Source organism: Bufo gargarizans, chromosome 2 (genome assembly GCF_014858855.1).
Source record: "Bufo gargarizans isolate SCDJY-AF-19 chromosome 2, ASM1485885v1, whole genome shotgun sequence".
In the NCBI taxonomy this organism is placed as follows: Eukaryota; Metazoa; Chordata; class Amphibia; order Anura; family Bufonidae; genus Bufo; species Bufo gargarizans.
In genome coordinates, this window is record NC_058081.1 from 592688991 (window position 1) to 592710117 (window position 21127).

At 47.7% G+C, this 21127-nt stretch overlaps 1 protein-coding gene across 2 annotated transcripts; it reads right to left on the reverse strand.

Moving 5' to 3' along the window:
* C2H1orf174 (chromosome 2 C1orf174 homolog) lies at positions 1–20212 on the reverse strand. Of its 2 annotated transcripts, none has more exons than XM_044278265.1 (5): positions 20067–20212; positions 16034–16156; positions 7246–7578; positions 6916–7041; positions 1–1331 (listed from the first exon to the last, which is right to left on the reverse strand). In XM_044278265.1, the coding sequence occupies exons 1-4, from the start codon at positions 20079–20081 to the stop codon at positions 6916–6918; spliced, it is 597 nt and encodes a 198-aa protein (XP_044134200.1). In that variant the 5' UTR covers positions 20082–20212; the 3' UTR covers positions 1–1331. The 2 variants fall into 2 exon arrangements, with proteins under 2 accessions (XP_044134200.1, XP_044134201.1); XM_044278266.1 differs by having other exon boundaries at positions 6911–7041.
* Positions 20213–21127: the final 915 nt, after the last annotated feature.

Sequence of the window (21127 nt, forward strand, 5' to 3'; positions counted from 1 at the left end):
TTTAGATGCAAACACTACCAGAAGTGACATTTAATATAGTCAATACATAATTCTTCAAAACACAGTAAACATATATACACACACATACAGATGCAGCAGGGCTGAGTTTGTGATTTGACCGCTTGTTCTGTCTCTAGTGTTAACTCCCTGAGAGAATGCAGTAGGTTAACTTGCAGTCCGTTAGAAAGCCACAGCGTGCACGTCATGCCGCACAACAAACTCCGCCCTACTAAATCTGCAGTTAGTCCACTTAAAAGTGTCAATCTTTGCGTCATGCCTTCACTAAGCAAAAGAGAAAATACTATTCAACGCTAACGCTTCCATCGCTGTGCGAACAGATGAAGCAGAGCTGAATGGGTCATTCAAATCTTAGGGACTAAGCAGTTGTGCAGCGAAAGCAAATGCAGTCCGATGGGAAGCCACAGAAAACAACCTCAGCTCTGCTACATCTGACCGTTTCCTAAATTGCCCCTACAGGATGTTATTCAAATTCCTTTGTCTCGCACGACACCTTAACACCTGAGGCGCACATCTTGTGACTCTCCAGCCGTTGCTCGACAATTCACTTTCTTCTTTTCCTCCATTCTGAATAGTTTCAGCTCCACCAATTCCTTCAATGTTACATACAGAAAAAGTAGTGAACGTAATATACACAAAAGTAATATAAATTACACATCACTGTGTGTGGGGGAAGGGATTCCCATCTGAGACATTTAAGGCATAGCCACAGGAATGGCCATAAATGTCTGATAGATGTGGGCCCTCTGACCCCGTCAAGGTGATCTCTGGCTGCGGCAGAACAGAGACGTGGCCGGGTATACAGAAACAGCCGCGCTCGCTGTGCTACGCAGTTTCTGGATTTACGGAAACGGCATACCACAAGCAGCTAGTTTCAGTAATCCTGGTCACCCCTCTATTAAATCACAGCCTGGATGCGGTGGCCAGAGGCCGGACTGATGGGGTCAGGGTGTGGTTCCCAGAGGCCCCTCATCTACTGGATATTTATGGCCTATCCTGCAGATGAGCCATACCTGATAAGATGGGAGTGCCCCTTTAATACTGATATTCCTGGCAGCAGGAATACCACCACTGAAGGGTACAGGATTCAACACGATAAGTCCCTGAAGACACTTTTCCATTGGCAACAAAAGCCCAGAAGCTTTGGGACGGTGTACTGCTCGCCCTCCGTTTCCTCCATTCACTTCAGAAACTGATTACAAGCGAATGGATCTCAGTTTATATACAAATAAAAGCACTTTGGCTTGAACGCAGTTCAAGTGTAAGAAGCATTAAGGTAGTGGGATCGTTCCAGTGTGCTGGCTGCGGAGTGCCTGAAAAGACAGGAGAATACAGAAATTAGAGTGTTACCCCGCTTAGTCATTTCTGTGGATACTGTATTGCTTGTGCATTGTAGATAATGAGAAAACGGATGCAGCTCTGCTACATTTGACAAATTCAGTTTTGCTACGCTTGTACATAAGTCACTGACATATCTGATAACAGAGTGTTCAATTCACTTACTATTCGGCACTAACTTGAAAGGTTTATTGTGTCTTTATCATCAATCAAGAGCTGCCGACAATTCTGCTGCTTGTTACTGGAAACTGTAGGTCACTTCTGCTGTCAGACATGACCGCTCGTTTACAGCTTTCAGCAATTCTGAAAAAGCAGAATTGTGAAGGCAGCTCTGGGGTCCAATACATGCTGTAAGTCAGGATCAGTACAGGATATGTAATGTATGTACACAGTGACTCCACCAGAAGAACAGTGAGTGCAGCTCTGGAGTGTAATACAAGATGTTACTCAGGCTCAGTACAGGATAAGTAATGTAATGTATGTACACAGTCACTCCACCAGAAGAACAGTGAGTGCAGCTCTGGAGTGTAATACAAGATGTAACTGAGGATTAATAGTAGAGAAGTAATGTATGTATAAAGTGGTTCTACCATCAAAATAGTGAGCACAGCTGTTAAAGGGGATAATAATTAGTGATATTTTGGGTAATCTCAATAAATATTCATAAATAAGCGTGAGTCGTTTAGAGATGACTCCGCCTATTTATACCTTAAATATAAAACGCTCTCCGATTGCCTTACTCTACACTGAACTAAACTACATGCGACTTACTATCACTATACTACGGCAGCGATCATAAAAGACTATGCACTGTATTCCACCCCACAAATCTACCTAGACATTACATTTACATACACACATACGTATACCAGCAGTCCACCCAACCTGGCTACACACTCTGTCCCTACGGGGTAAACACAATAGTGGCACTGCAAGGGTTAATACATGATGCAGGACAGGGATATACTACAGGGAACATAATGCAGGCCAGGGGTGAATAGGGGTAAATCAGGGGTACCTCATGGGGTTAATATTGGTGGCAGCAGTAAAGAGGTTACTGCAATTCTGGAGGGAAAGGGTTAATTGCAGACAGAATATGTGGCACTGCAATGCAGGAGGGAAAGGGTTACTCAGCCATCTCCAGGAGCATGTGGGGCTGCTCTGCCTCTCTTCCTTCATGGAGTTCATCTCTCTCCCATGTCTCTGTTTGTGTTCCAGTCCCAAGAAAAAAGAGCCTTTGTCCTGGCTTGGGCTAATATAAGCCCAAAAGCAGCCCACCTCCCCGGTACCATTCGTTTCAATGCTTCCGCAAAAAAAAAACTGAATGTACTCCGTATGCATTCCCTTTCCGTATTTCCGTTCCGTTGAAAGATAGAACGCGTCCTATTATTGCCTGCAAATCACGTTCGGTGGCTCCATTCAAGTCAATGGGTCCGCAAAAAAATAAATAAAAAATGAACACATATGGAATGTACTCCGTACGTCTTCCATATCCCTTCCGTTTTTGCGGAACCATCTATTGAAAATGTTATGCCCAGCCCAATTTTTACTATGTAATTACTGTATACTGTATATGCCATACAGAAAAACAACTGAACTGGAAACACAACGGAAACAAAAAACGTATCTGTTAAAAACGGCCCGCAAAAACACTGAAGCAGCCATACGGTCGTGTGAACGAACCCTAAGGTGCATGTGACGGAATGCATGCACTAAGACTGTAACAGATGACTGCCAGTTGGCCCCCTGAGGCTCAGGATCTGTACAGACAAAGGAATTCCTGTCCAAGGTGTTAATCCCCCACATACACCATGGCACCACACACACCAGTGTAAGGTGGGGGGAGAGCATAATAACCATGCCGAGAGAGATAAAATATATAGATATAGATAGACAAATAGACACAAAGTGGATATAAAAAGTCTACACACCCCTGTTAAAATGTCAGGTTTCTGTGATGTAAAAAAATTAGACAAAGATAAATCATTTCAGAACTTTTTCCACCTTTAATGTGACCTATAAACTGTACAACTCAATTGAAAAACAAATTGAAATCTGTTCGGTAGAGGGAAGAAAAAATATAAAAATAAAATATGGTTGCATAAGTGTGCACACCCTTAAACTAATACTTTGTGGAAGCACCTTTTTATTTTATTACAGCACTAAGTCTTTTTGGGTATGAGTCTATCAGCATGGCACATTTTGACTTGGCAAGATTTGCCCACTCTTCTTTGCAAAAACACTCCAAATCTGTCAGATTGCGAGGGCATCTCCTGTGCACAGCCCTCTTCAGGTCACCCCACAGATTTCCAATCGGATTCAGGTCTGGGCTCTGGCTGGGCCATTCCAAAACTTGAATCTTCTTCTGGTGAAGCCATTCCTTTGTTGATTTGGATGTATGCTTTGGGTCGTTGTCATGCTGAAAGATAAAGTTCCTCTTCATGTTCAGCTTTCTAGCAGAAGACTGAAGGTTTTGTCCCAATATTGACTGTATTTGGAACTGTTCATAATTCCCTCTAGCTTAACTAAGGCCCCAGTTCCAGCTGAAGAAATACAGCCCCTTGGCTGCCACCACCATGCTTCACTGTGGGGATGGTGTTCTTTTGGTGATGTGCAGTGTTGTTTTTGCGCCAAACATATCTTTTGGAATTATGACCAAAAAGTTCCACCTTGGTTTCATCAGACCATAACACCTTTTCCCCACATGCTTTTGGGAGACTTCAGATGTGTTTTTGCAAAATGTAGCCTGGCTTGGATGTTTTTCTTCGTAAGAAAAGGCTTTCGTCTTGCCTCTCTACCCAATAGCCCAGACATATGAAGAATACGGGGGATTGCTGTCACATGTACCACACAGCCAGTACTTGCCAGATATTCCTGCAGCTCCTTTAATGTTGCTATAGGCCTCTTGGTAGCCTCCTAGACCAGTTTTCTTCTCGTCTTTTCATCAATTTTGGAGGGACGTCCAGTTCTTGGTAATGTCACTGTTGTGCCATATTTTCTCCACTTGATGATGACTGTCTTCACTGTGTTCCATGGTATATCTAATGCCTTGGAAATTCTTTTGTACCCTTCTCCTGACTGATACCTTTTAACAATCAGATTCATCTGATGCTTTGGAAGCTCTCTGTGGACCATGGCTTTTGCTATGGGATGCGACTAAGAAATTTCAGGAAAGACCAACTTGAGCAGCTGACGTTTATTAGGGGTTAATCAGAGGCACTTTAAATGATGGCAGGTGTACGCTGACTCTTATTTAACATGTGATTGCTTAATTCTGAACACAGCTACTTTCCCAGTTATAAGAGGGTGTGCACACTTATGCAACCACATTTTTATTTTTTTCTTCCCACCCCCTAAAATATTTCAGTTTGTTTTTCAATTGAGTTGTACAGTTTATAGGTCACATTTTTACAGCACAGAAACCTGACATTTTAACAGGGGTGTGTAGATTTTTATATCAACTGTGTGTATATATATATATCTCTATCTCCACACAACCTGGGGGCACTTAGGTATACATATACACATCCCCACGCATATATTGGACTCATACTGGCCATACAAGGCATATTATATTATAATAAATATAAATATATATATATATATATATATATATATATATATATATATATATATATATATATATATATATATATATATTAATTAGAGGTGGGACGACGAATCCCGACAATTTCGAATCCGACGAATCCTGCCACGACGTCACGTCCCCGCGCCTCCCGAGACGCCTGCTATTTCACCAGTGGCGCCGCCAAGGGGTGGGCACAGACCCCCCCCCCCCCCCTCCCCCTACATCACGCTGTGCCCCCATTCATTTTGGCCGCTCACAGGAGTGTACATTTCTTCTAAACTGTAATCAGTATCCTCTGACCTGGTCCTGCAGTAACTTTAAATCAGAGCTTGCTCGGTAACAACTAACAGGCAGTGCAGGCGCCTGTGAGCGCCGCCCGCACACTGCCTTGTAGGCTGTAGCCTGGCCCCGTTACCGAAGCTAGCTGAGGAGTGGTGTAAGAAGGTACTAGTAGAGATTAGCAGCCGCTTATTTAAAGTTACTGCAGGATATGGATTAAATCGGCAGATGAGTCTTGCAATGGAGGGGGAAAATCGGCGGATGAGTCTGGCAATGGAGGGGGGGAAAATCGGCGGATGAGTCTGGCAATGGAGGGGGGGGAAAATCGGCGGATGAGTCTGGCAATGGAGGGGGGGGAAATCGGCGGATGAGTCTGGCAATGGAGGGGGGGGAAATCGGCGGATGAGTCTGGCAATGGAGGGGGGGGAAATCGGCGGATGAGTCTGGCAATGGAGGGGGGGGAAATCGGCGGATGAGTCTGGCAATGGAGGGGGGGGAAATCGGCGGATGAGTCTGGCAATGGAGGGGGGGGAAATCGGCGGATGAGTCTGGCAATGGAGGGGGGGGAAATCGGCGGATGAGTCTGGCAATGGAGGGGGGGAAAATCGGCGGAGGAGTCTGGCAATGGAGGGGGGAAATCGGCGGATGAGTCTGGCAATGGAGGGGGGAAATCGGCGGATGAGTCTGGCAATGGAGGGGAGGAAATGGCCGATGACACTGTTCTGGAGGGGGGAAAAAAAAAAAAAATCGGCGGATGACACTGTTCTGGAGGGGGGAAGAAATCGGCGGATGACACTGTTCTGGAGGGGGGGGGGAGAAATCGGCGGATGACAGTGTTCTGGAGGGGAAAAAAAAAAAAAAAAAAAAAAAAAAAAAAAAAAAAATCGGCGGATGACAGTGTTCTGGAGGGGGGAAAATCGGCGGATGACAGTGTTCTGGAGGGGGGAAAATCGGCAGACGACACTGTTCTGGAGGGGGGGAAAATCGGCGGACGACACTGTTCTGGATGACACATACCATATATAGCATCTTATGCTATATGTGTCATCCACAGATCCCCCTCCATAACCGTGTCATCCACAGATCCCCCTCCATAACCGTGTCATCCACAGATCCCCCTCCATAACCGTGTCATCCACAGATCCCCCTCCATAACCGTGTCATCCACAGATCCCCCTCCATAACCGTGTCATCCACAGATCCCCCTCCATAACCGTGTCATCCACAGATCCCCCTCCATAACCGTGTCATCCACAGATCCCTATAATTCTTATGTACAGGATTCGATATATAAAAAAAAAATGCATTCGTCCCACCTCTAATATATATATAAAATACATGTATACATATATTTGCATAATACTCCTTCCCTCTACAACAGCTCTGGGCTATAATAAAGGATGTAACTCAGGATCACTACAGGATAAGTAATGTAATGTATGTACAGAGTGACTCCACCATCAGAGTAGTAGTGAGTGTACACCAGTTTTTATAAATGTCTAAATGTTTTTCTTAAAGCTCTGTTCACATCTGTATTGTGGCTTCCATCATGTTTTCTGCCATTTTTTTTAAATGTCAAGAATTTTCCATTGTTTTAACAACGAGAACATCTTCTGACCAAAAATGATGGAAACCTTAATGGAGTCCCCACCGGCGGCTAGTAGATCAGGGCTCCTTTCACAATACCTTACTTAAATAGTATCTTCGTTATTCGGGCCTTCATCCTCCTCGTCGTCCTCCTCCTTAGCTCTGTAGTGGAGGTTCCTTAGCTCTCGTCTACTCATAGAAGCGCGGGATGTGGCCACAGGTGGAAAGTCCTAGGTGTCAAAGAAATCAGATTATAAGACACCAATCTTCACTGATACTATAACTGCTGCCATTTGTATCTGCAGCGCTCAGGATACTGGCAGCATGTTAATTTATAATAAATGTCAACCCAACGAGAATGAAACTGGCAAGGTGTCAAACTATGTGTCTGGTTACAAACAAACCCAGCGTGTAGTCTGACCTCACATTTTCACCTGCATTAGATCTGCGTTTCCAAAGAATCTCCCAAGTGGCATTGGCTGGTTGCTGTCTTCATCAAAAAAGGGACTGTTGTCACCTCTGCCATCTGGAAGTGCTGTGCCCAACAAGGTCATCCCATCACAGCTATCATCTGTTAACCCATGATATGACACCTGACGAGCAGGGACCCGAGTGCTGACCGTCATCTTTGGACATCTCCTGCCTGGACCTTTTGCCTGAGCACCAGCCTTGGCACCTCTCTTGGCGCTATCACAGGGTTTTCCACTGTTCTGGTCACATATAATCTTTTTGGATAGGTTCCTGTTGGAAGCTTTGTGGGTTGATGCCTGAAATAAATTAGATACATCCATTTTACATTAGATACATCCTCTTTAGCATAACCCTTTTCCACTAAACAGGAATGGGTCCGCGATCAGCAAGATTTGGCAAAAGATAGGATATGTTCTAACTTTTGCAGTGTGAAGGCACGGATCGGAAGCCCATGGAAACACAAGGAAGCCCTTCCGTGGGCTTTCGGGCCTGTGCCTCCGCACCACAGAAGAAAGGACATGCCCTATGTTTTTCTGTAGCATACAGATCACTGACCCATTCAATTCATGGAGATCATATGGCCGGTGCCTGTGTTGTGCGGACCGCTATTTGGGCACGGCGGCCATATGTTTGAATGAGCCCTTAGGGTTCATTCACAAGATTGTATGCATCTTGCAGTCCGCTAAAAAATACGGATGTTATATCCATGTTGCATTCGTTTTTTTTGCGAATTCATTGTAACAATGCCTATTCTTGTCCGCAAAATGGACAAGAATAGGACATGTTCTTTTTTGCGGGGCCGCGGACCAAAAATGCGGCCGTGTGAATGGGGCATATTTAAGTGAAATCTGTATAGCGCCACCTGCTATCTAATTTCTCTGTCCTGCTCCTTGAGATAGAAGCACATGCTCAGTTCCATCCTTCAACTGTGGCCAGCTACAGCAGAAAGGACACGCTCCCTGAGCGGACAACTCAAATCTAGCAGAACAATTAGAGCAATGAATGAGGAGATCTCTGGATCCATGTGAGGTACAGGGCTGGTTCTAGATATGTTAGAAAGAGATTGTTCTTTACTATATGATGTCTGATATTCATTTTTTACCTTATTCACGGAATAGCCCCTTTAACCGTTACAGTTTTATAAAACCAGTGCAAGTGTAGCAGTTATACATGATCAGGGTTGGGTTACAGCTTTTGGATGTAAACAAGAATGTCTTCATTCACTGACAGCAAACTGAGATTTTGAAACAAACAAATTATGCAGAGCTTTTCATTACAGAATGATTAATCTTTTCATTCGTGGGATGATTTCTACACTTTTGCAAAACGCAAATAAAACCTGAATTCTAAAATAAAGTCATATTTGACCCCCATATACAGTATTTTCTGACACATTATTCCTGTGCAGAAACACAAGACCAGAAAGTAACACCTTTCGTACAGCTCTCCAAATACTGTGCCTAGAAAAGGTTAATGGTGTCATTTGAAAGCTTAAAGGGGTTTCTGGGACTAAAGGCTGTATTACACTGTCCGATTTTTTGGCAGATAATCGCTAACGAGCTTTCACATGAACACTCATTAGAGATCATCTGGCAGTGTAAAACTGTCGCCGATTGGCCGATGAACGAACTCCACCATCGTGCAATCCAAATCTTTTGACATGTTAAAAAATAATCATTGTTTGCAGACGCCAGATCGTGGTGTCTAATCGTCTGCCGCCGGCAAACTACTATACAGCATGGGGACGAGTGATGGTATAATGATCGATCCTTCCTATGCTGCGGAGGAGATCGCTGCATGTAATAGCAGTGGTCTCCTCCGCTAGCGAGCAGGCGATTGCCAGGACAGCCTTTAGGTATTGAAGGCCTAGCCGTAGGATAGCTAGTCAATATCAGACTGAAACCCCATACTCCAAAAGATCAGCTTTTTGGGGGGCAGTCGCCGGTGACAGAAACTATACAGTGGATGGAGACAGGAGCAGAAAGCTCCATCCAGTGGGTAATGGCCGTGCCAGCGTACTGCCGCTCAGCTCCTGTTCAGGTTTATGGCAACTGAGCAGCAGTACACCGATGCTGGAAACTACACCGTAAACAAAGCCTTCCATTAAATGTATAGCATTCGGTGCTGATCAATGAGGGTGCCAGGTGTCTGATCCGCACCGATCAGATACTGATCCCCTATATTGAGGATAGGCCATCAATATCTAAGTCCCGGAAAACCTCTTTAAACCTCGACTGGGCTGGGTTATCAGACTAAATGATCAGAAGCTGCAGCCGCTAAGGATTTTTCTCATGAGGACAACCTTGTGCATGTAAATTATGATCGCAAATGGATATATTTTTTTTTCGGCGGGGGAGAGGGGTCTACCCAAAAGTGACTTCCCAAATGTAATTTTAATATTGAAGCCGCACCTTATAGCCAACAAAGCATTCTAACGGCTTGAGGTGGATTTCAAATACTGGGTGTAATTCCTTCAGTGGTCAAACTGAAGCCTGCCGTTTATGGCAGACTGTAGTACATCAATGAGCAGATGCTCTGATAAAAGGCTCATGCACATGACCGTTGCCCAGCCGTGCCCGTATTGCAGCTCGCAAACAGCGGGTCCACAATACACAGCCACCGGCCATGTGCTCCCCACATCAATCCAGAAGGCCGGTGCAGAATGGAGGCACGGAAACCCTAAGGCCTCTTTCACACGAGCGTGTCCGGATAAAGTGCGGATGCGTTGCGGCAAACCCGTGCGGTTAGGTACCCAATTGCAGTCAGTTTTGACTGCGATTGCATTCCGTTGTTCAGTTTTTATCGCACGGGTGCAATAAGTTTTGCACGCGCGTGATAAAAAACTGAATGTGGTACCCAGACCCAAACTTCTTCACAGAAGTTCAGGTTTGGGTTCAAGGTTGTGTAGATTGTATTATTTCCCCTTATAACATGGTTATAAGGGAAAATAATAGCATTCTGAATACAGAATGCATAGTACAATAGGGCTGGAGGGGTTAAAAATAAAAAATTTAACTCACCTTAATCCACTTTTTCGCGCAGCCGCATCCGCACATTCATTTCTATGAGGCCTGCGTTACGTGAAAAATACACAAAGAGGAGCATGCTGCGATTTTCACGCAACGCACAAGTGATGCGTGAAAATCACTGCTCATGTGCACAGCACAGCCCCATAGAAATGAATGGGTCCGGATTCAGTGCGGGTGCAATGCGTTCACCTCACGCCTTGCACCCGCACGGAAATCTCGCCCGCGTGGGGTTTCTCTCCGTGCCTCCGCACTGCAAAAATATAGTGCATGCACTAATTTCTCGTTCGTATCATTGGGGGACATAGGACCGTGGATATAGCTGCTGCTGCCGCCGCTAGGAGGCGGCACTAGGCTAAAAAGTGTTAGCTCCGCCCGCCGGCTATACCCCTGCCAACTATACCCCCTCCAGCCTGGAAAGAGCATATCAGTTTTAAGCTTAGTGCCGTAGGAGGCAGACCTCCCTTTGCAGGGTCAATTCTGCCATTTTTTTTTTATTTCGTTTCCTTTCAGACAGGGGGAACAGGGCCGCCTGGCCTCCCTGTTTTCCAGGGGACCAGCTCCCCCAAGAAGAAAAAAAAAAAAAAAAAAGAAGAAGAGAACCAGGGCAGCCTCGCTCCCCTGCTTCCCGCCAGCCAAAGGGTCACCTGGATCCAGCCCTCCCTCCTTGCCAGCTACCTACCACTTCGGTGCCAGCAGCTGAGGAGGTGACCCCGCTGAACCCATCGGGTAAACAGAGGAGGAGGATGGGGTGAGTAGTCCGGATTGGGTGAGCATTCCTGTGTTCCCCTCTATTCCCCCCTAACCCCTCCTTCCCTCCCTGGGGCCCACATGTCCTTCGCACATGGGGCTTGGCCCTGGTTCTTCCTCCTCCAGCATGCCCTCCCTCTCCTGGGCAACCCCCGCTCCCCCCGTTCCGCTTTTCGGCCGACCTGAAGTCCTTCGCGGCCAGCCGCCACAACTAATTTAGCACCGTTCTTGGGGGCCTACTAGGTTGCGAATTCTCTGAGCCCGCCCCCTACGCTTGAAGGAATGGGACCCTCGCCCGCCAGACACTCCTTGGAGGGTGGAGTTGCCTATTTTTTCGCGCTGGCCCTGGGAGAAGTAAGCGCTCCTCTCCCTCTTCTCCTCAGTCGGCAGGAAGCATCACTGGGGGACATCAGGACCTGGTTCCACCTGCAGCTTTCTGGTAGGACAACTCTATATCCCTCCAGCCCTGGGACCAGCTCTTAGAGACATTTCCGAACCCACGACTGACACCCGCCCGCCACCAGCCCCCACCCACTATGCTTGCGCAAAATGAGAGCTCATGTTACTTCGGGCCAGTCAGACTCCCTGTGTTCCGCATGCCATGCGTCCAGACCGGCCCTAGCCATCCCGACCAAGCAGCCGCACTCCCCTTCCTGACCGCGTGGAACCGGAATGGGCCAGCGCCCTATCCCGGGCAGTAGAGGACCTATCAAAAGTTTCCCAATCCACCCTTTCTCTCATGGGTCGATTGGTTGACCAGTCCTAACCTCCGAATCCCGCATCTTCCTTGGGCAACCAACCCAGGGGCAGACCTTCTCACAAACACCCCAGAACCGGACACCTTTCCTCTTCTGGCGCCTCAGTGTCTCCACCTCCCCCAAGGCCACGCCCAGATATGTCCTCCCTCCCAGGCGAGACACTGTCCAAAGGGGAGGTACTTGATTCAGACTCGGATCTGGAACAATCTTCTAAGACTGCTTCCATGGCAGATAGCCTGGTCGTGGCTGTCCGCGACACCTTCCAGGTTCAGGACGACTCTCCTTAGTCAAGCGCCAGGGAGTTTCTTTTCTCCACTCGAGACAAGCCCCTAAGGCCTTTCCCTTGCATGATGATTTTTCGGTCGTCATTGCCAAGGCATGGGACTATCCAGACCGTTGTTTCAGCGCTTCTAAGCTCCTCGATCTGTTATACTCCTTTCCGCCAGACCTGGTTGTAAAATGGTCGTCCCCGCCCACAGTGGACCCGCCCATCACGTGTCTCACTAAGCATACCGCTATCCCCGTGGCTGATGGCACGTCCTTTCAGGACCCCGTGGATCGCCACCTGAAGTCTTTTACTGAGTCCGCCTTTGCGAAGGCTGGCTCTGCGCTTCATCCCATTTTTGCCTCCGCGTGGGTGGCTAAGGCGGTCTCTGAATGGGCCCTTCGCCTGCACCAGGACATCCTCCTTTTTCAGAAAGTTTGGCAAGCCCACATTTCCGACGAATGGGTACTCGAGATAGTAACCTTGGGTTACAAGATCGAGTTTGCCTCCACCCCGCCGGACTGATTCTTTCTTTCGCAAATGCCCAGGGACCGAGTTCAGGCATTACAGTCCCATCTCGACCCGGGAAGTTATCTCCCCGGTTCTACTGGTGGAGCAGTTCACAGGTTTTTATTCAAACCTGTTTATCGTCCCCAAGAAAAAGGGATCCGTTCGCCTGGTTCTAGACCTCAAGTTGCTGAACTGGTTTGACAGGGTCCAGCACTTCAGGATGGAGTCTCTCCGCTCCATGGTTGCCTCTCTGGAACGGGGCGAGTTCATTTCCTCGGTGGACATTCAGGACGCGTACCTGCAAGTTCCCATTGCTCCCACGCACCAGCGTTTTCTTTGCTTTGCAGTCTCACCACTACCGGTCAACCTAGCGACAGCACCGCGAGTATTTACGAAAGTGTTCGCGCCTCTCCTTATCCATTCCAGGGGCATCACCCTGATGCCCTATCTGGACGACAAGGCTGCGACCTTCGGTCAGAACAATGACAGTTTACACATCACCCTGGCTGGCTGGTGAACTTCCAGAAGTCAGCACTGCATCCCAGCAGGTGGATTACTTTCCTCGGCATGATCCTCGACACGGCCGCGGCAACAGTCTTCCTCCCCCGGACAAGTGGTTATCCCTTCAGCGGTCGGTTCATCATCTCCTCTGGGGCAGACATCCGTCGATCAGGTTTTGCATGCGAGTGTTGGGAACGATGGTCTCTTCCTTCAAGGCGCTTCCATTTGCCCAATTTTACACTCCCCCTCTCCAGAGGGCAATCTTGTCATCCCGGGACCAGACTATACCATCAACCTTCCCTCGCAGGTGCGGTCAGACCTCAGGTGGTGGCTCTCAACTCCAAACCTGGTCTCCGGCAAATCCTTTCTCCCGGTCGGTCATAACCACTGGTGCCAGCCTCCTCGGATGGGGCGGGTCTTTCCACCTCGGACAGTCCAAGGCAAATAGTCTTTGTTGGAATCCAGATTACCCATCAACATCCTTGAACTTCGGGCCATCCATTTGTCCCTGCTTCATTGGACTTCTCTCCTGAGAGGACTGCCGGTCTGGATCAAGGCGGACAATGCCACAGCGGTGGCGTACATCAATCACCAAGGGGTAACCCGCAGTCGGGCGGTGATGGCGGAGTCAGCCAAGACTCTAAAGTGGGTGGAGGAACATGTACCAGCTCCATCAGCAGTCTACATTCCAGGAGCGGAGAATTGGACAGCGGACTTCCTCAGCTAGAAGACAGTGGACCCCCAGGCATGCGCAGTTGACGCACTGGTGGCCTCATGGGACAGCTTTTCTCTCCTGTATGTCTCTCTCCCCCCCCCCCTCCTTCTCCTACTCCGGGTCCTTCGCAGAATCAAGAGGGAGGTCATCTAGACAATTCTCATCGCCCAGGATTGGCCGCGCTGAGCCTGGTACACCGATCTCATCCTTCTTCTGGGAGACGCTCCGTGGCCTTTTCTGCCCAGGGACCAGTCTTCCACCAGCATTTAGCTACGTTTGACGGCGTGGCTACTGAGATCGCCAATCTGAAGAGTTTCTCCAATGGAGTCATTCGCATCGCGATTAAGGCCAGGAAGCTGATGACGTCCAAGATATATCACAGCACTTGGAAGTCTTTTCTGCGCTTCTGTGCGGACCGTCACCTCCCTCATATCCGTTTTTCCCTTCCCACAATCCTCTCCCTTTTGCAAAGGGGGCTAGATTTGGGTCTTGGTATTAGTTCTCTAAAAGTGCAGGTGTCAGCGCTTGCAATCCTTACGAGCATCCTCTGGCACAAAAGGCCCCGGTTAAGACCTTCCTTCAAGGGGTGGCTCACACTGTCCCTCCTTATCACCCCCCCTTTACCCTCTTGGGATTTGAACTTTGTTGGTTCTCTCCAATCAGCTCCCTTCGAGCCTCTTGACGTGGTTTATCTCCACCTTCTTTCCTGTAAAGTGGCCTTTCCGGTGGTGGTCCCCTCCATCAGACGTGTGTGTCGGAACTGGCGGGGCTCTCCTGTAGGGAGCCCTTTCTTATTCTGCACCAATGCAAGGCGGTGCTTCACCCTGTGCTTTCCTTTCTTCCGAAGGTTGTCTCCGCCTTCCATGTCAATGACAACATAGTTATCCACTCATTTTGTCCCTCGCCTTCACATCCTAGGGAACGGGCCCTCCACCAGTTGGACGTGGTTCGTGCTCTACGGATTTATTTATCTGCTTCTGAGTCGTTTCGGCATACCGACTCACTCTTTGTTATTCCTGAGGGTCCTCGCAAGGGTTTGGCAGCCTCCAAAGGAACGATTGCCAGGTGGATCCGCTTGGCCATTGCCAAGGCGTATCGCTCCCGCCCCTCCATATCACTGCTCACTCGACCAGGGCGGTGGGCGCTTCTTTAGCCCGTTTCCACCAGGCTTACGCTTTACAGCTGTGTAAGGCAGCAACCTGGTCTTCCTTGCACACGTTTACCAAGTTCTACCAGGTGCATACCTTTGCGTCAGCAGACGCCGCTCTGGGTTGCAAGGTCTTGCGGGCTGCGGCATGTTAGGCTCCTGCAACTTCCATGGGTGTGTGGTTTCTTCCCTCCCCGTGGACTGCTTTGGAACATCCCACACTTCTGTGTCCCCCAATGATATGAGCGAGAAAATAAGATTTTTGTGGACTTACCTGTAAAATCTCTTTCTCGCAGAGTTCATTGGGGGACACAGCTCCCTCCCTTTGTTTGTTCTCTAATTTTGCCGCAGGTGACGGCGGTTGTTTGGCTTGTGGGGTCCTCAGCTTTGAGTTCGGACCCACTGGTTATTGTTATGTTATTTAATTTCTGATTTATTTTCCTCCTACTGCTTGTGCACAAACTGATATGCTCTCTCCAGGCTGGAGGGGGTATAGCCAGCGGGAGGAGCTCAGAATTTTTTAGCTTAGTGTCGCCTCCTAGCGGCAGCAGCAGCTATACCCACGGTCCTGTGTCCCCCAATGAACTCAGCGAGAAAGATTTTACAGGCGAGTCCACAAAAATCTCGCTTTTTTGCAGTGCGGACTGTCGGATGCGGATCACGGACCCCATTCAAGTGGATGGGTCCACCATCCACATGCGGCGGTCCTACAGTTGTACATTCGAGTGCATGAGCCCAAAGTCTGAGGTCCAAGCGAAGCAAATGCCAACTAGGATGTCATCTTGGAGCGTCCTTGGCTAGAAGAAGCTTTTCTGATTAGACAATTGCAGGGCAGTTATGTATGCGTTACGTCACCGTTAACTCTCCACCAGGGGCTGGTATCCTGCTATTCTAGTCCTGAGACGTAAATCCACCTATTTTTTTTATAGAGCTGCAGTCCCTGCTTCCATAGCGACACATAACTCGGCAGATTTGCTGCTTAGAGGGTGAAAATCCAGCATTCCCGGACACATATATAACTAAAACGTGAAGACATATCTAGATGACGACACAACCTACACATGCTCCGGGATCCTTACCAGACATTTCTTCTTTGCAGGCCTTACAGAGTCGCCGATTTCATCTTCATCATCAGAGGATTTCTGTGCATCTGAGCAAGTCTGATTTTTTTGGCGAGCCGAGCTTCGCACTCCATCTGCTAACTAGAGACACATATTAAAAAAATCTTGTTATCTTCACCGTAAAATAATGCAATGAACATGGAGGAACTGGAGAGGTTATTGGGATTATGCAAATTAAAAAAACTTGAGATTGCACATGTTAGCGGCTGTTTGTGCTCCAGAGTTGCACTTCCTACTGTAACTTCCTATACTGAGGCAGGAAGTCTACTATGGCAGCCTACATGCAAACTCCATAGTAGAGATGGGAATCACCACAGTAGGCGTGGGCCAGGGGAGGTGTAGTTACAGAAATGGCCAAGTCGCCGGCGCTCTGCTCGTTCTGTAACTTCCGGGTTTGCGTAGCTCCAACAGGACCCATCAGACCCCACTGACTTATAATGGGGTCCATCATTTTGACAGGAAGAATAGCACCACATGCTTTTTTAAGAGAATCTGTCAGCTCCAAATCTCCTCCCAACCAGAGTAAGCGGAGTATAGTGTAGGTCCGGAGTCCGGTTATGTCATTTTTATCTTCATACTTCCCTGCATTCCAACGCTGTGCACCGACAAACATTGAGTGGACTCCTGAGCTCACACACATAATGGAGAGGACTAAAGGAGGAGTCCTCTCAGTAGAGTGCACTGCTGGTTTGTGGGAGCACAGCGTCATGAAGAAATGACTGAATACAGTTTTCTGAGCATTGACGGGTTCAGCAGCATCATCTTGCCTAGCCCAGTCAATCAAGGGAATGGAGAAGACAGACAGAAAGATGTGCAAAATAAAATGAAAAACTATTCATACGGTATAAATATGAGAAAGAAAGCCAGAAAAGAAATCAAGAGAAAAAGATAAAAAAGAAACAGAATAAGAGAGAAAGAAACAGATAGAGAGAAATATAAAGAGAGAGAGAAAAAAAAGAGTGAGTAAGAAAGAGCAAGAGAGGGGAAAAAAAGAAGATAGAAAGAAAAAAAAAAAAAAGAAAGAAAGAAAGAAAGAAAGAAAAAACAAGATAAAAGAGACAGAAAGAAAAAGACAGGAGAGATATATAAAAAAGAAACTGAGGAAAAAAACTGAAAGAATGAAAAGCAGAGAAAGAAGCAGAGAAAGAGATAGAGAGAACATAAAAGAAAAAGAGAACGATAAAAAGAAACAGAAGGAAATAAAGAAAGAGAAACAAAGAAAAAAAAACAAAAGCAGAGCGAGAAACCGAGAAAAGAAGAGAAAGACAGAAAGAGAAGAAAGATAAAGAGAGAGACAAAGGAACAGAAAGAGAAAGAAATCGAGAAAGAAAGAACAAAAAAGCAGAGAAAGAGGAAGAAAAAGAAGCAGAGAAAGAAAGAATGAGAGAAAGAAAGAGAACGAAAGAAATAGAGAAAGAGAGAACGAGAGAAAAAAAAAAATCTGAAAAAGAAACAGAGAAAGAGAAAAAAAGAAAAAGAATGAGAGAAAGAAAAAGCAAGCAGAGAGACAGAAAAAGAAACAGAAAGATCGAAAGAAGCAGAAGAAAGAAAGAAAAAGAGAGAAGGAAGTAGAAAAAGAAAGATTGAGAGAAGTAGAGAAAAAGTGAGAGAGGGAGAGAAGGAAAGATAAAAAAGAAAGAGATAGAGACAGGAAAGAAAGAGCAATATGGGGGGGAAAAAAAGACTAAAGAAACAGAGAAAAGAAAAAAGAAATAGAGAGAAAGCGATGGAGAAAAGATTGATCTGCAGGATGAGGTTTGCACTGTGGTTCTGCTCTTTCAGTTCCCAGATCCCCATGAATGGTCCAGTACACGAGGACTCGTACAAGGCTCGCTTTCATACTTCAGCCTGTGCTTCCCAGGAAGCTACGTGCTAAATATCACAGGCGGCAATGCAAATCATCACCTGAGTCCACCACAGACATCCTCTGATACCCTCACCCACTGCCCAACTATCACCAGACCACTTACTGACTCGCCCACCATCTGTCATCATCAGACAACTCACCAGCCCCTACGTCACCACCTTCTGATTGTCACCCAACTTGCCTACTGTCTCCAACATCCATCACCAAACTATTGCCAGAGAACTCAATAAGGGGCATTTATCATATTGTGGCATAAGTCACAAATTATGACGCATGTCCTACGTAATTTTTTCGCCATTATAACTGAAGTCTGTGCCCGCCTGTAGCTGGCATAGACTTCAGGTTCTGGCCCACAGCAGGGCGTGAGCCTAAGAGACATCTGCCTCATTAAATTAGACGCATCTCAGGGAGATCAGGACTGGCATATGGGAATAACTCATCCAGTTCCTCCATTATCACTTTAGGCTAAATTCACACGGCAAAATCCATGGCAGAAAAATCGGTAGAAGATCAGTAACTGAAAACAGGTCGTTTTTGGTGGCGGATTTAGAGAGTGGCTAAAACCTGCCACTGATTCAGCAGCGGAAAACGAACTTTAAAGTTAAAAACTCCTTGTACACAGTGTAAACGATAGGGGTTTATTCAGTAGCGGATCTGAAGAACGCAAGAGAAGTGACGTCACTTCTTGGAAGCAGATTTGATTTCATAGAAGTCAATGGGGAGCAGAGGAACCTCAACCAAATACTCTTCTATGGGTGCCCTTACAGGAGGCGGAACTTTCCGCCAGAAAATCCACATCATCAAGGCTTCCCCCATGTTATCCTATAGGGCTGACAATTGCCTATCGCTGCCTTGTGCGCAATTCACATTTTGCAGCGTAAAGAACGCTGTGTTGCAGATTTCTTACCTGACCATCTTTCCGTTCAAATCAACACGAAAATTGATTCTGCAGCGGAAAACGCTGCGGAAAAACCTGCAACAAAATCAGCACCATAATTAACACCAGATAATCGGAGACTTTTGTTAAACTCCGAAAGTGTGGATTTTATGTCGGAAAATTCTGCTTGATGAGGGCAACCTAATCCGCTTGTAAGAATTCCTCTATAAACCCGCCGCCAAAGAAAAGCGGTTTTCAGCTACTAATCCACTACGGATTTTGCCGGCTGAACCTTTCAAGCGTTTCGGAACAGCTTTTCGTACCCAGCCCTTGGGTGGGATAATTCAGAAGCGCTTTGGGTGGTGGAAACACCGCTAAAAACCGCTCGTGGTTTTCTGCCAGCTCAGTTTAGCATTTCGAAGTCGATGGAAAGCGACCAATGGCGTTTTGACGGTGGATTACGTTCACTGCAATGGATGTGATTCATGTGAACATACCCTTACCTTCCAGAGGATCCTAAGAAAACTCATCCTTTGACTCCATGAATGTCCGTCCGCTCACATATTCTGACACCGTCCAATCATTCAGCATCTTATAGTCGTCATCATCAACCACCCGACTCTCATCATCCAACAACTCACCCACCGACTCCATTGGCATCTAGCGCCCAACTATCACCATTTATCCACTGCATTCACCATGGTCTGACAACTCACCCACTACCTCCATCATCTGACACCCAACTATCATCATCTGACAATTTATCCACGGTGACCTCCATCATCTTACAACCATCACCATCGGACAACTCATCCACTACTTCCATCATCATCCACACATCACCCACTACCTCTGTCACCATCTGACTACCCATCCATCATCTGACATCTCACCCACTGCCTCCACCACCATCACCCTCTGACAGCACATTCCCCGCACCCATCAGCATCAGACACCCCCCTAGAATGATCTGGTACCCAACCCAACCAGACAGCACCTCCATCATCTGCAACCACCAGACAGCCCACGTGACCTGACAACCCTACCGCTCACTATCCCGGCCACAGTTCACACTAGATCCTGCACCCCCAATGCCCTGGCTGCAGCGCCCCATTACACAGCACTGCTCCCCAACATCCCGGTGCCCATATTCACCCATAACCCGGGGGCACCGCTCTGCCCCTGAGGCCGTCGCCCCCTCCCCTCCATCCACACAGCGCCCCCAGTGTGCCGGACTCGCTCATCACCTTCCTCTTCTTCATGGAGAAAACCCAGCTCCTGCCGCCGCCAAAACTCTCCTACTACTTGGTAAAACTTTCCAGGCTCCGCGGCAGCCCCGCCCAGCAACTCACACACGGAGAACAGGTGACGCGTTATTCTACCCTACCTCGTGAGAATTCCCTACCCTCTGACTTCCTGTCGCACGAGCGATGACGTCGGGGGGCGTGTCTCACTTTTCTCCATCTGCGCATGCCCAAAAGGACACTCTAGTGAACATCTCAAGGCTGAACTTAGCAGGACGCCGGGAACCTGCGCATGCGTCTGGGAGCCGAGGTAGGGAAAAATCACGGGTCAGTGCGCAAGCGCAGTTAACTCATTAAAATCCACCCGATATACGCGCCTGCGCAATGTGATGCTAGGGAAAAATTACGTCCCAGTGCGCAAGCGCCGAGGGTAAGCATGAATATCCATGCCAAAAGCACTTTTAACCCTTTGCAGGAGCTATTCTCATATTGGTTCTTGACTGATTGTCCTCCTATATATAGGTTCTATTATATAGGGGGTCTGTCTGCACAGTATATGGGGGGGGGGGGGGTCTGTCTGCACAGTATATGGGGGGGGGGGTCTGTCTGCACAGTATATTTGGGGGGCTGTCTGCACAGTATATTTGGGGGGCTGTCTGCACAGTATATTTGGGGGGCTGCCTGCACAGTATATTTGGGGGGCTGTCTGCGCAGTATGTTTGGGGGGCTGCCTGCGCAGTATATTTGGGAGGCTGTCTGCACAGTATATTTGGGGGGCTGCCTGCACAGTATATTTGGGGGGCTGTCTGCGCAGTATATTTGGGGGGCTGCCTGCGCAGTATATTTGGGGGGCTGTCTGCGCAGTATATGGGGGGGCTGTCTGCGCAGTGTATTGGGGGGCTGTCTGCGCAGTGTATTGGGGGGCTGTCTGCGCAGTGTATTGGGGGGCTGTCTGCGCAGTGTATTGGGGGGCTGTCGCACAGTATATGGGGGGGTCTGTCGCACAGTATATGGGGGGGCTGTCTGCGCAGTATATGGGGGGGCTGTCTGCGCATTAAATGGGG